At 31.0% G+C, this 16,090-nt stretch overlaps 1 protein-coding gene across 2 annotated transcripts in view; it reads right to left on the bottom strand.

Annotated features, from left to right (window-relative positions):
- Positions 1–16,090, bottom strand: part of LOC123719931 (tolloid-like protein 1) — a 60,805-nt gene that overhangs the window by 32,463 nt on the left and 12,252 nt on the right. The window contains exons 1-2 of one of the 2 annotated variants that reach the window (XM_045676261.1): positions 15,173–15,255; positions 7,567–7,777 (exon numbers count right to left, since the gene is read on the bottom strand). In XM_045676261.1, coding sequence (XP_045532217.1) covers positions 7,567–7,732 — 166 coding nt within the window. In that variant the 5' untranslated portion in view covers positions 7,733–7,777; positions 15,173–15,255. Of the gene's footprint in view, positions 1–7,566; positions 7,778–15,172; positions 15,256–16,090 lie in introns of those variants that run through there. The other variant, XM_045676254.1, reaches the window with a different exon arrangement.

The following is a 16,090-nucleotide window of genomic DNA, read 5'->3' as shown; positions in this document are numbered from 1 at the left end:
AATGAGATGTTGCTTTCACAGTTAATCTGTTTTATAAACGATATATATATTGTCTATAACCTACGCGAGTACTACACATCGAAATAAAACTTTTTTAACAGTAAAGATACTTCTTGTTCATTGCCAATATAAAAAATTGTTTTACTGACTTGACATTTAGCGTATTATTATGGTCTGCAAAAGGTGATACGGATGTGGTCAGGTTATAAGACTTAGTTTGCTTACGGTACGGACATGTTCTACTTTAAACTTTAACGGAAGTAAACACGAAATTTATTACTCCACGTTTTCAGCGCCTCTCAGTAATCGTGGTCAGTGAGTCACATCAATTTGATATATGACTGTTTGATACAATGATTACAGTCTACTGAAATGTCGATATCCGATAATATAGCAACATTTCAGTAGAATAAAGTTTAAAAAAATGGTTGTGGTACCGTCATGCTCTTTCATATAAATTAAATAATTATTTCATAATTTTAATTTTATTGTTAATATAAGGCTAATTTCAATAAAAACAGATTTTTTTCGTGCATTTTGAAGTTGGTTATATTTTTTCGGACACGGAAGTTCGACGTCAAAGATCTTTCTTTACTTGAGTTTTATCTGAAACTTTGTGTTGAAATACTTTAAGTATTTTTATTTCCGTCAGTGAAATAAACAGAAGAAGTGTATAAAACAGAGGAAAATAATTGAAAACTCGGCACCTTTGTGTAACAGGATTGTTCTTTCATAACAGCCAGTATTATTAAACAAAAATTTTAGTACTACCTACTATCAGACCTCATTTTGAAACCACATGAATAAAAAAAAAACTTGTTCTATATTCTAAAATAGGCACTATTGACTTATCAAGGTATCTCTCGTTATGAGTTTTATAATATATAGACATGATATTTTTCATCGTTCGAAGTACAATCGAAAGCAATGTTATAATTTACAAGAATCTTTACTTATTACGTTTATTAATTTACTTACAGATCTTGAAGAAGAAGAAATATTTTAAACCTTCAATGTAATTAATAACTAAATACTTTTCAATTAACTTCCTCGAAAGTATGGCAGTTGCACAATATATTGTGTTCAACTATTTTATTTACTAAACATCTGAATGTTTACCATGAAAATATTACATAAATAGAAAGTTATATTACTGTCTTTTCCCTGTTTTATAAGTTCTTTATCCCGATATTTACTTCGGGTTTTCTACTTTATTCGAAACATTTGTGATGAATGTAATGGCAATTTTATCAAAGACTGACAAACAGCGCGTGAAATTATGTGGCAGCAGGGTACCATTCACACGCCATGAAAAACTCTTGGACAGTTCATTTATATAAAAGTTTTTCTATAAATAAAATTAAGCGGGTGACTGAAAGTAATGTTTCGTACTTTTCTTACACTATATAATTATCAGTGTAAGCTTGGCTGGAGCCTCAGCGGGTCACAAATTTGATTCCCGGCTGTGTACCACTAGTTTGTCCCATGTAACTGCTTGAAATTTATGTAATCAATTTGTTAATATTAAAGCGTTTATATACACTGTTGTACTTATGAAATTTTTTTCTTAGCTAGATAGTTGTTATGTATGTGTATTTTATATTATCATCATCAATAGCCGTACAGCCCCTTATGGGCATTATCCTCCTCAGGTAACGCCACCGCAATCTATATCGTGTTTCTTGAGCCTTCGAAATGGAAATACCTATTGTTTTGAAGTCCTTGACAACTTCATCCCACCAACGCAGCCTCGGTCTACCGGGTTTTCTTATGCCAACAGGTTATGATTCATTAAGGACCTTGGGGTTCCGTCGTGCACCATTCTGTGCCCATGTCTTCACCAGTTGAACCTGTTGCATTTTATATGTTGAACAATGTTGACTTCATCAAGGATATTATAAAGTGAAGAACTACGAAAAAACCGTTGTCTCAAATGGGACCAAACATTTTATAATAATCGTTTTATATGTGTATTTGAATTCAGTAATATAGCCACAAGTATAGCGCTTATTTTAATATGTAAGACCTATATCACATTGACGTGCAAAATATTTATCCAATAAACAACTCCGAACTCATTTGCTTAAGGGCAGACTCACTAAATTCTCGCTAACTATGACAAATGCGGGGTTCGTTTCTGACAGGACTTTTTAGCTAATATTTTCCTCTCGACTAATTGGTTTACATTGAAATATTTGGAAAACTAATTAATATTTATGTCTGTAAATATTCTTGTAAGAGTTATTTCAACGAAATGTTTTAGGAAAGAAATGTTGTAGCAGTAAGGAACGTTTATATGGAAGTTTAAATTAAATTTTGCTTTTTATATTTGATTATGTTATACGAAAAAAATCTTTGTAAATGAATTTAATAATTGCATATCTCCGGTATTATTAGCCAAAAATAATTGCGAAAGCTTTCATACCTGAGTTATTTGCGTATAAACCTGAGTATACTTATTGAAAACCACATATTTTTATTAAATAGTTATGATTATGATAAATATCCCTAAGAATTTTGCGATATAAATAGTTGATGAATGTACATAAGACATAATAATAAATGACATTTTCTTCAAAAAATGTTGATGTGAAATGATTTTAAATCTTGATTTATTTGTAAATTTTCGTCGTTTAAAACATAATGTCATGCAATTTTAATAGAATTTAATCTAATATTCCTCGTTGGCAGTTGTCATAGTTATAAATAGGATCTTGTAAGCGAATCGCTTTAATATGCAAACCATATAGGAAATGCAATTTTTCTAAGCTTTAAATAATTATATTAAGCTTACTGTTATTTAATGTTTAATACATATATAAAATATATTATAGCTAACTTTCAATTAGTATATAGTCCCAGTAAGTTGGGGATGAAATTATTTTACTGTCTAAGCGTGTCTAAAAATATTACGATATTTACGAAGTATTTTAAAAATAATAATGAGTTAATTACATTTTATACACAATAGAGTGATAACGATTGCTCCAACACACTCAAAACGTGGAATTTTATAAATTATGTATTTTATTAACAGTTGACAGATGTACCAATTATCGTGTTTATCTTTTTTTAAATTTTATAGCAATTATTTTTACTAATTCATTTTGTCGACAAATTATTTAGCAGAATTTGAATTCAATACGGTAAACCCAAATGTCTATGTCATAAAAATAGAACTAATTCCTAGAGTTGGTTTAACAATTTAACGAATTTAATTTACTATTTTATACACCTTTACCACCTGTTGTCTGCCTAAGTAACCACAACTCAAACTATAGCCCCTGGTCGTTCTTACCTGTATAGCCGACATGCATGCAGAAAAACTTTCAGCTTCTATAAAATAACGAAGTTCTGGCCGTCGCGGGCTTTATGATATAAGCTAGGTCTAATATAGATTTTTATCCAATATTCAACGTTAAATAAGTAAAAGATAGAGGATTTTATTTTTAAAACAAGAAACGACTTCCAAGAAAATACCAATGCCCTGAAGGCGAATACTGTAGACCGATGGAAGTGGTTTCCAATTTCTTAAATCAGAAGTTTTATTTCTTATTTATTTCATAGGTTACGACGGTTTTTTTAAACGAACTGTAACACTTTTAATATATTTTATAGATTATATCATCAATAATATTTTTATATTATTTTAAAGCAATATAAATTATTTACTGTTCAGTTTATTCTTTATTCTTATGTTATGATCAAGGCTATGATATTATGAAAATAAAATCAATATTTTTTAGTTATTTCCATGATTAAATAAAAGTTATTTGAAAAAATAATTTATGGTGAGCAACTAGTCTGGATTGACTGGATTATTATTACATGATTGGCATGATCGTAGAACAAAATTCTTTAAGAGAAAATGGTCGATTAGAACTCGCCAAAGCTTAGAAACATGAAGGTTTAATGACATTACAATCGTGGTCGAATCACGAGGTTAGGTAAATCGTAGTTTGTACTGCATTACTATAATCCTTAGAAGGATTTTCAATTTAACTAATATAAATGAGTGACGACAACATAAATTATACTAATTTATAAAGATATTGCATACTTTCTACAATCGCATTGATTTATGTTTTATAAACACGGCTTGTTACGGAGAATCTTCAAATAAATTAAATTGTAATATATGTTCAACATAATTTTATTTAATAGATGAAGAAAAAAGCATGTTGCAAAAGCAAGCAAAATATGTTGAACCCATAATTTACCGTGTCAACAACTTCTTGATGTTACTATAAATATTCATGCCTGAGAAGCCTCCAGGTGCTAAAGACACGTTATAGAGTCATACTCTATCTTTTATCTATGAAACCGTTTGCCCTACTTACACAAATATCTATTAATTGTACACAGGTATACTATTTTTATGTTTCTTTAGATATAAATATAATATTAAGCTAACTAAGGATTAATGATTATGTGTTTGTTTATATATAAAAATATACAGAACAAACACGACGACCAAAAATTTCTTGTTTTAAATTATTTTTAAAATTTAACAAGAACAAACGTAAATAAGCAGTAACGAATAAAGTCTCAGAAGGAATTTCTAGATAGATCTTCTTGAACATTTTAATCCCCTCATTAACGAGCTCATAAGGCTGAGTTATCCGTCAAGTTGTTTGTTCAGAAACAATACAGCTCTTTAAGTTACCGGGTATTAGAAAAAGAGGCTTACGTACGACTATAATACTCACAATCAGGTTTTTGGGTTGATTATTTATCATATATATTAAGTAGCTGACCCAACAGACATTTTCTAATCCTAACTATACGAATTTATAAAATTATTAAAAATATATATTATTCCAAAACCTGGCTTCATTTTTATCTTCAATATTTAAAATGTATTTACTGTCGTTACGTTTTAGAAAATTTTCTAATGTTCCGCTCATCTCCTGATAATAATGAACATAAATAAAAAAGTCAGAAAACTGTTAATTCCGTTCAAGTGTGATGCAATGAGAAGAAAGGAAATAAAGATTCATTCATATGTATATATTATTGTTTATACATAGAATGCTATTTGACGTCCCCCGAAGTTGGATTAATGCCCGTCCAACAGTGTTCGATAGTGGCGGCGTTCGTTTCATTGATTTTTTAATGTTTTTTGTGATCTTGAAAATTTTAACATATTTCTCATGGCTTGACTATGAAAATAAAAACAATGAAACCCTTTTTAACCTCCTATTGTTATAACGCGAAATTCAATTCATTCAACATGATGCGAAGAGAAAAAGTATAAAATGAAAATGATTAAAACGGAGCATACATTTTTCAAATTTCTACTTTTAAAGGGTGAGCCTGATTTCGCAATTATGTTGCTTTGTAAACAGGTTTATTTTTATTTTGCGGATGTCACGTCGTTTCTACAGATTACTTTCCTAATGAGTTTTTTCATTTCGAACGATAGGTATAAATATGAATCCTCAAATAAAATACAGATTTCCTTTGTGTGATAATTTTTAGTCTTTTTACAAAAAATAATCAGATAACTTTATATCAATAAATTAAAAAGCTATTTAATACATTTAAATAGACAAATTTAATATGTAAAGATAAATTGTATTACCTTTCCAAGAATACAAAAAATAATATCAATAAAAGAAAGTTATTATTTGAGGAATAAAGAAGAAGAAAAGAAAATGTTTATTATGGAATATAAGATATGCGTATCACTAAATACACGTCATTAAATTTGAATCGGTAGACATCCCTACTCATCGGCAAAGAAGACAGAGGGTGTAGCTGAGAGAAAAAGCCGGAGTAAAAACTCTCGGTACTCTTTTAAAATAGCAAATCATTATACAAAATTACTATGGCAAACAACACTTATTTTAAAACAAATATCTCTCTGAATATACACAAATAGTGGTTGCCTGTAAGAGATCACTCGAAAGCGATAAGGCCTTTTGATTTAACTATGTTAAATTTTTTTGTAGCGTAACGAAGTGTTAATAAATAAAATAATAATAATAAATAAATCTCAAATTATTTAATTGCCGTTTTAAGGAAAGTATATTAAATGTATCTTAAGGAAAGAGACCGCTTATTTCCGTAGCATGCTTGTAGCGCATCGTAGCACCGTGAACTAGGGCTACAAAGCATTGTTTAGCTGCGTAGCCTAGAGCCTAGTATCATAGATGACACTTGACATAATATAAATATAGCATTTGTTTTGTTCTATACGATGATTCGTTCATAACCATCAATTTGTATTCAGAGGACGAAATCCTTTTGCAAAATTCGATAAATGAACTTTCCTATTTCCTTTAAGTATTTGAACCTTTAAATCTACTGGACCTTTCAATTACGTTTAACAAAGATTTCTTTTAACAAAAGTTTCTATATAAAATGGTGCCTACCAAAACTGGCCTAATAAGGGTACGTTGTAACAGTTCTTACAGAGTAATAATTTCTGTATCTCATTAAAACAAATTTAAAATAAACTTATTCAGAAACAGTTTTATAATTTTGCAACCATATTTTTAAAAGTAGCAGTGTTGGCCTACATCAGCGTATGACTCTCATCCTTGAGATCGTTGGTTCGATCCCCAGCCGTGCACCCGGCATTATTTTATGTGCGCATTTAACATTCGCTCGAACGGTGAAGGAAAACATCGTGAGGAAACCGGCTTGCCCTATGCCCATAAAGGCGACGGCGTGCGTCAGGCATAGAAGTCGGATCACCTACTTGCCTATTAGATTACCAACTGATCATAAAACAGTTACAGAAATCTGAGGCCCAGACCTAAAAAGCACCATTGATTTATTATTATATTTTTAGAATATCAAAATATAAAATCCACGAATATTAAAAGTTTTCTATAAAACACCATTCTAATAATGGAAACAATTATTATTTCAGAATTTTAACAATATTTATTTCAGATTAACAAACACAGCCATGGAACACAAGTAATCAATAATAGAGTAATGCTCCGCACATATGCGGTTAATGGTATAAAGGAAAAAAAATGGTTTTATGCTTCATCCATTCCACGGAGTGCTATAGGAAAAATAAAGCGTCATTAAAAACAGCTAAAACTGAAATAAGCATGGGAGCACCCCAACCACCCCAAGACTCAGTCACGTCCTAACAAAGGGGATCAAACAATAAACATTCAATTTATAACAGCGTTCTATGACGTAAATATCTGTTTTCCTTAACATTATTCCTTTTCCAGTTCGCACTTTGTATTAACTAGAAATCAATTGATTTAGAAATATAGCACAGTTACAAATGAAAATTATTACGTATGACAAAATAATTTCTACCTACTGACTTGATCTAGTCTATATCACCTATACACGAGAAATATATACACAACATAGGTTTTAAGACAATAATAATCCGAAAGTAATGCGAAAAGGTGTTGGCTACTTTTGTGACTTACTTCGATTTTTGGGTCTAAATCATACCAATCTCGTCTCGATATTATGTAAATATTAATCTTAGTATTTGAAAATCCATCGGTATTTATATCAAACTCACGAGCTCAAAGTTGACAGTCATACTATACATAATACTACACTGCAAAGTAAATTACTTACCAGCTTTACAAGGATCCAATCCTAGATCATTAGATTCTTTATTTTCATAATTGTTTGAGAGTAATTCGTCTATTGTGAATTGGTGCGGTTCTTCTCTGCCTTCAATACAAAGAGCAATAGTCATCACTACAAGTGCGCTTAGGCGCAACACACAGTCAAACGTCATTTTGGCTCACTGGACACAGCACTTATACATAATTCATCACCGTATCTGTAACAAGAATATCTTATATGAGATGGTAAAACATTGGTCAAGCATAATTTAATGACATGCTTGATTAAATAATATTATGTATGTTCAAAAGAAATTAGGATTTGCCGACCATTCGGTCGGAGGCTAACAACTTGCTACAAGCTGATTACAAATTACATATAATCGCATTTTGGCAGGGAATTGAATACGGTTCCTTAACAAAACCGTTTAGCCGTGAATATGGCCTGACCTTTAGCAGATTTGTTTAAATTTTTAAAGGACACCTTAGCTGGAAGCTTTTAAGCATAAAACGCAGTATGAAGACAATATTTTCAGAAATCGTTGTAATACCAAAATACTAGTGGCAAATTATATGGAAGACAATCTTTATAGGCACCCTTATAGTATTATTTCGTGTCATTGGTGGTACAAATACACGAATAATCTTGTAAAGCTCACCGTCTACAATCTAAAAATACGACTAAAGGACTATCTTGTCTTGTCAGTGTTGGAGATGCTTCTGAGATCTAATATGTGATACACTTCATTCATTCACTCACACATTTGCACACACTTACTCATGGAATCAGTGTGAAAACAGTTAAAAATAAAATATGTAATTAAATTATATATATATAAGCGCCAGCTCCCAGCTCTTAACAAAGTGAAATTCCTTATATATATATATATATATAAATATATACTATGTCAGTTATTTTTTACTTAAAAGGGTTCCCAAATCTTACACATTTTCATTTATTTACATATATAAATAAATATACTTTGTGAATATCAATCATTTAAGTAAAACATAGTTTCTGCTACAAATGCGCCTCTGAAACTGACAAATACTTAGTCGTTTTGAACTGGCATCAACTTTACCACGGCTTAGCCACTAATGGGAGTGCAGATCATTTTAAACACTTCTAAGCTCTTACGTATTGTCTTCTTGGCAACAAAGACGCTATACTGAGAATTTTTTGTGCCAAATCATATGAAGATATATCGCCTTTTCTGCTTGTCCTCCCTTAGCTTTATAAGTCTGAAGAATGCAGTAAAAAGGGTATAGAAAGTAATAACGATATATAACCATAATTAATTACTATACTCTAGTCAGTTATAACCTATAAAGACGATAAAAAACTAAATTAACAATATGTTATGTTAGCATAAATTACTTGTGCCAACTTCCATAACTTACTTGATGGTAAATACGTGTATTGTGCGAAATGGTAGACTATGTGTGTATTTGTGTGTGTAAATGCGTAATGTTATTTAAATCCCTCACTTCTGTAAAAAGCTCTGCAGATAATTGTTATTTCAAAATAAAGAAGAAAATACATTTTTGAAAGGAAGTTTGTTTTGAAGGACAAAGAACAAAATGCCTAAAGTTACTATCATTATTAAGGACAACATGGGTAGACTAGCTTATTAAGCTTTACGGACTACGTGTGTTTAACGGATCCATTTTTATGTGCCTCAGATCAGCCTGAATCATCACGCTAATAGCCATAGCCAAAAATTATATTATATTTAATAAGCCATAGCCATAATCATAGCCAAAAATAATATTTTTCCAGAAACCTTACTTCAACTGCGCCATTTGTCTAAATCACTAACCCACACCAGCCCACACTAACTTTTTTAATACAATTATATAATAAAGACAAAGTCGTACCAAATTTATTTGATCAATTCAAAGTTCTATCTGTTCTTAAACATAAATTTTCCCTTTGATGTGACAATGATTAGCCTCTTATTTACGTGTGAATAGAACTTTGGAGTTTCCTAAGTTCCCAAGTTTTGTGAAGATAGTTTCCAAGCCGGAATTCCGGGAGTGCAAATGATGGTAATAGTTAATTTTGTCGTGACTTTCATAAATTATAGAAAGCCTTTTATATTTTATGATTAATTGCTTTCTTACGAGTATAAGTACGTTGAATAAAAATATAGAGATGGTATAATATTCGAAATTATCGAAAAGGAATTAAAGATAACAAAATCATACTATAAACTTTACCAGAATTTAGCATACCTTCTATTTGATCGAAGTCCGAAGTAGGAAACATTGTTGCCTAGCATGTTGCTATATAGATCTATAGCTACGCAGATTTCGAAATGGTTCCAAGCTGAGCGGTTTTCACCGGTTCATACTCAATATTAGCACCTCGGGTACATGTTTAGATGTCTGCATCTGTTTCATGATAATTTGTCAATCTAACAGGCAAGTAGGATATCAGCCTAACACACGCCGTGGACTTTTTGGGTCTAGGGTCAACCGACTTGGTTGCATCACGATGTTTTTATTCGCGTGCGAGTGAATTGCGTAAATGCGCACGTAGAAACAATGTCCATTGATGCACAGCTGGGGATCGAACCTACGAGCTCAGGAATGAGAGTCGCCACTGAAGCCACTAGGCAAACACTGCTACAGAATTTCAGGTTAATTGAAATAATTCAACAAGTTAGATTTTTTTGAATATATATGTTTCTTTAATTCTCTCTGGAATTTTTGCTGTGTAACATGTAAACACACACATAACAAAATAAACTCGACCAACTACCTATATAGTTGTTTTACGCTACTTTCAATTTACAAATTTTGTGGATAAAAAAATAGCAAAAGACAGTAGAAAGATAACAATATTTTTCGATTTCCTTTACAATGTATATTTAAAATGAAGCTAAAGAAACGCTTTTACATAAAGTTTCTTTAGAAATTTGAGACCTCTTTATCAATTGCGAGGGGGAAAATGGCAACAGTGATCTTTTGTATTAATTTGAGTTCAGGTTATAACGTCCCTAATACCTTTTGTCAGTCTTGTGAAAATACTTAAAAAACTGTCAAAGAACGCTTTAAAATCTTTTCTAATTCTGTAGGGAAATTCTACCGCCATACCAAAGTTTTCAATAAAAGGGACAAGTTACAAATATTATAAAGGTTTTCAAAAGCCCCTAAATTATCTTACTTTTAAATTATTATTTTATTCATTAATAATTATTATTAAATACTATTCAAAATTAAATTATTACGATATTTCAATCGTAATAACTGTTACTAATTTTTAATTTTCCACATTAGAACTTTAAAAAGGCATTCGGTCGTCCAGTTATTTTTCATATGTTTTTTTCTTGTTACTACTTTATAGTCTTTAAAGAGTTTTGTCAATTTGTACGATGTCAATTATTTTGGCCAAGAACATACCATAAAAACACCTGAGTAATTACATTAGATATTCATTAAATACTAACATTCATCGCAATCAGTTTTGTTCTAAGTATACAATCATTATAACTAATCAGTTTGTGTTCTTTGACCTTATTGTAAATATCCTTTCGGTTGTGTACTAGTTCAGGCAAATCTAAACTTTATTTTATTGTAAATAGAGTTCCCTTTTTATTGATTTGAAAAGGCGTTTACTATTTTATGCGATATTTGAGTAGGAGCTCCGGTCAACACTATCACTGAATGATAAGAGACGCATTCCAATAATGGTCCGCTTTCTTTGTGTTTACTTGTTCGCTCATACAAGCCCTAAATTCTCGCAGTATAAAGGCCTATATAAGACAACTGCCTGGCTTAAAAAAAGTGAAACAACATATCAAATATATCCTTCCTATACACATTATTCAACTGTTTGTAGTGAAAATAGTCGTATGTTTATTAAAACTTATGATTCGTGATTTTATTAACGTAAATAACGCATATTCCATATTTGAAGTAAAGAAGCTACACAAACCCGATTTTAATTATAAAAATAAAGTCTGTCGTCCTAATCTACTCTCCATATAATTTGCGCTGACTCAACGAGTCAATCCTATATATAAAGTTTCGTATGCACACACGAGCCTCTCGCTATCAATTCATTCTCGAATTGGAATTGGCTTGCTGCAACATAAATTCAAATTATGCATATTAGATCAAGTGGGTAACAAATGCATAAAACTAAGGGCTAGAATAAAATGTGAATATACATGGGTAGATATGGATATGTTGCAATGTCGTTTTTTTATTACTATTAATCCTGTATTGCTGACACCCAGTTGAATATATATTAATTTTTTTTTAGTTATATAACCTAAGTTAATCTAATACATCAGATGTGCCAGTTTTGGAGATTAGCGTGTCCTGTGACACTTGGGCCTCTTCCAGAAGCTTTCATTATTTTATAATGTTAGCTTTTCTTGCCCAAGTTGAGACTCCTACTATCTTTATATCGCCTGCCAATCTATTGATCTCTCTTTTTCTTTTTCCATCTCGCCGTTACCAATCTGTAAAATCTCATCGCTAGGACGTCTACATCCTATTTTGCCATTGGAATCACCATATCTCTGATATGTTTGGTAAATTGTAGTTAATTGGTTGTAAATCTTATCTGTGGTCTTCATGATTTTCAGTGAGTGCATAAATTTGTATAAACGACCTTTTGTTCATGAAACTGCGCAGATTTTAATAAAGAATGGCTGTTCTATCTGATATGCCTTTGAATTCTTCTATATTTTTTTTTTATATAGTATAGTATATAATAGAAGATATACTCTTTAGAATCTTCAATGCTTTCGCCTATTCTTCTTCTTCCGATTCGATCCGATTCGAATTTCGATCTAACTCTAGTTCGGGAAGTTTTTTGTGTGTTCTCAGTGACAGACAATTCAGAGTGGCGATAAAAAGTATCTTATTTTTTATTGGGTTTGGAATGTTTGAACTGTTGTTGGTTTTTACATTTTCGTCATCTCGTTTCTGAGCTGAAAGGGAGTAGTCCACAACCCCCACAGTGACCAGCCGGCTTGGGGGAGGGGTGTTTGATCGAAAATCCTTTTGTACGTTTTCTTTTTTGATTTTGTCTCGATCTTCTGATTCCTGATGTGTTTCAATTTAAATTATTTATATGTTCATTTTAATGAATGTAATAAGTTATTAACTAAACTATTGCCTTATCAGCTATTTTACTCATAGATCTTAATATAATATTAGATTATAGTAACCTAGTTTTTAATGCTCGAAGAAAATATATATAAATACAATGAACCAATCTAGGTTCCACTTGGTACGAATAAAGCATATTTAGTAAAGTTATAACATCTAACATAAATTAATATAACAAAAAACAATAACTAACCTTAAAATATATTATATATATATATATAATTTACTTAAAAAGCAGCGACTCTTTAACGGTGTAGGTCTCAGATTTCTGTACCCGTTTCTCTGTGATTTTCTTCTTAAAAGATCAATCCTTCCACTTTAGACTTGGCGGTTTCCTAACATTTTCTTTCACCGTATGAGTCAGTGTTAAATGCGTATATATAAAGACGCTTGTTTTCTGCTCTCTTTTTTGAAACTTATTATAATTTGTTGGTTAATATAACAATGAAAATCTAAACAAATGTATATAATAACTTTGTTACTATAATGTACACTTTTATGCCTTTTTTACTCTCATAAAAAAGTAATTGTTTTTGGTACAGAATATCTCACTAATATTCTGTTGCAGCAACGTTCTATAACAGCAATAAAGTTGATGTTGACTTGTTAAATGCGTCGAGCAGAAAATAAAAAATGTCGTTTTTAGTTCTAGTGTATTGCATTAATTTTGCCAAATTTAACTTTATTTAAAACAAAGATTTTGTTTTATTAGGAAAAAACACTAGTTTTTTTAAAAAGTATTAGGCATTCATAAGGCAGTGTTGGTTAGTCACATGAACGTATGACTCTCGATGTGGTCCAACGGGCATGTCTATGTGCACTTTTTATACACGCCCGTTCGATAAAGAAAATCATCTTAATGAAACCAGCATGGCCCTTGTATCAGGCATAGATTTGGTTTTTTGTTATAGTCATTATTACTCACCTATAATAAAAGACAAATGATCACGAAACTCATACAGAACTCAGAGCTAGACCTCAAAGGTTATGGCGTGGTAGTTTTTTACTAATCAAAAGCTGAGTTTATATAAATAAATAGTTAATCATTAGTCTAATGTGTTTGTTGACGCGTTTTCAATAAACTAAGGTACATAAGAAAACAAGGCTGTTAGGCATAATAATGAATAGTAATGTCGACAATAGAGTTGAACTGTAAGATGATCTTTATAATTGCTATTTTTACCCTGAATCTTATCTTTGTTTATTTGCCTCAAGTTGCGAATACATCGATATCTCAGCTATAAAACTAACTAATAAAACCAGGTTTAATTAAGCTGACCTTCATGGTTCAATAACGCACAGTGCGTATAACCCGAAGGCTGGGATTCAATATTATAATATTTGCAAGCAGTCTATTTAATGTGATAATAAATGAATCAGAGCAGTTTGGCCTAGTGGCGCGTGTGATACTTGCTTCCACGGTGAAAGCAAACATCGTAAGGATATCGGCATGTCTTGAAACCCTAAAACTATACGTCATGTGTCTGACAGAAAAGGCTGATCACCTAAATGTCTTTAAAAATTAAAATTATCAAAGAAACGGATGAAGTCTGCGGGCATAACCCATATAGGGTTATAGCGCCACTGTATTATGATAGTTACTATTCGTATTGCCCTAACACGAGGTTAGTACCTGTGTTTTAAGTTTTATTTCCCGGTATACTACAGAATACTTCTTTCACTCATTTGTATACTATAGTGCTTGTGTACTTTATATCTCTGTGGTAAAGGCTTTACTAGCTACATGTAGGCATATGTAACACGAAATGCAGACAGCATTAATTAGCTGGCTCGCTCAGGAAGCGTAAATCCAATATCTGTATGCGTAGGAAATATGATTCGATGCTCGAAATCGAATTTTAAATTTTACAATCCGGTGTCGTATTCCAAATTTGAATTTTGGTATTCATTCGATATTTGAAAATCATATTCCAACACTTGTCGATAATAATGAAACCACAGGATAAATACGTAATACATAGCGCTTATGTAAAATTATATGATCTGTGGCTTAACACTAGTATTAAATGCGGTTTTTGGAAATATACGTTTTGTTCGTTATGCTAAGTAAATATTCAAGACCACTAATTACATTATATTAATTTGGTTAAATCTTTTGTCTGAACAACTTGTTAATCAGACTTCTGTTCCGCCTATTTAATAAGATTGTTTCGACACGATTTAAACCGGTAAGTAAATTTTATTTAAATAGTTTCTGTAAAGTAAATAAAAAAATATTATCTCAAATGTAAAGAAAATATTTCGTATTTTATAGTGAATCACCACTACGAAATTTATAGTGTTTTATTCAAATTACATATTTACTTTAAATTTTCTAGTATTGCTTTAGTAGTTTTGACCAAAAGCATAACAAACTTATCACAGTGATTCAAAAGGGATATCAAAATTAAAAAAATGTTAATAACATGCTATAAATACATACAATTAATAACTATATTTAAAAAAATACAAGATAAATAACTTACACACACGTAAGTATAAGCCCAGTAACACACTAGATCAAAGGTCAGAATACACTAGATAACGACTAAACAGTCCGACGTCCCGACGAGAACTGATATCCTCGCTCTACGTTCGGGAGAATTATGTACACTTGCAGTCATAAGTCAATTTATGATTTTAAAACTTTTTTCACTTTTCTTATTCCCCATTGTATTCAAGGATCTAACGAGCTAACAAATCTATATTAAAATTTATATTTGGGGCCGCTTTTGGCCAATTTGTGAAATATTATAGTAATAAATGTAATAGTTTTAGATAGCTAGATATATAGGTAGATAGTACCGGTGACTCCAGAGCCGGAGCTTTCCTGGCTCAACCAATTAGTATCGCGAAGAAATGCTGCCAGCGTTAAAGGTACACTGCCACAGGGACCAAACTTTTTAAATTTGTTCTGATTTTCTTTTTAAAAATTTTACTTATTACTTTGTAGGTTAAGACAATTGTAAATACTGTATACTTAATTGTAATCTATATAACTAATAAATAAATACGTAGAGTTTCAGATACAGCGATGTCTACGCCAGACAATTTTAAAATATTTTTATGATTTATTAAGTGGGTAATATATGTAAAATTCTCGTGTCACAATGTTCGTTCCCATACTCCTCCGAAACGGCTCGACCGATTTCTTATTATTTTTTTATGCATATTCAGTAAGTCTGAGAATCGGCTACTATCTATCTTTCAAACCCCTAAGAGATAAGAGATATCCATCGTAAAAAAAATATGATACAACATACAAAAATACATACAACCCTTAATTTTCACCCCTCTACTATCAACTCCTATATTTTATTTGTTTAATAAAAAATATGACTTGAACTCTAAGGTTTAGGAATATAGAGAAATATTCACAGAATAATCGAAAAAGTTATCATTTC

This window comes from Pieris brassicae, chromosome 1 (genome assembly GCF_905147105.1).
Source record: "Pieris brassicae chromosome 1, ilPieBrab1.1, whole genome shotgun sequence".
NCBI classification, from domain to species: domain Eukaryota; kingdom Metazoa; phylum Arthropoda; class Insecta; order Lepidoptera; family Pieridae; genus Pieris; species Pieris brassicae.
Note: the sequence above shows the minus strand (reverse complement) of the source record. Positions and strands in the feature narration are given on the sequence as shown.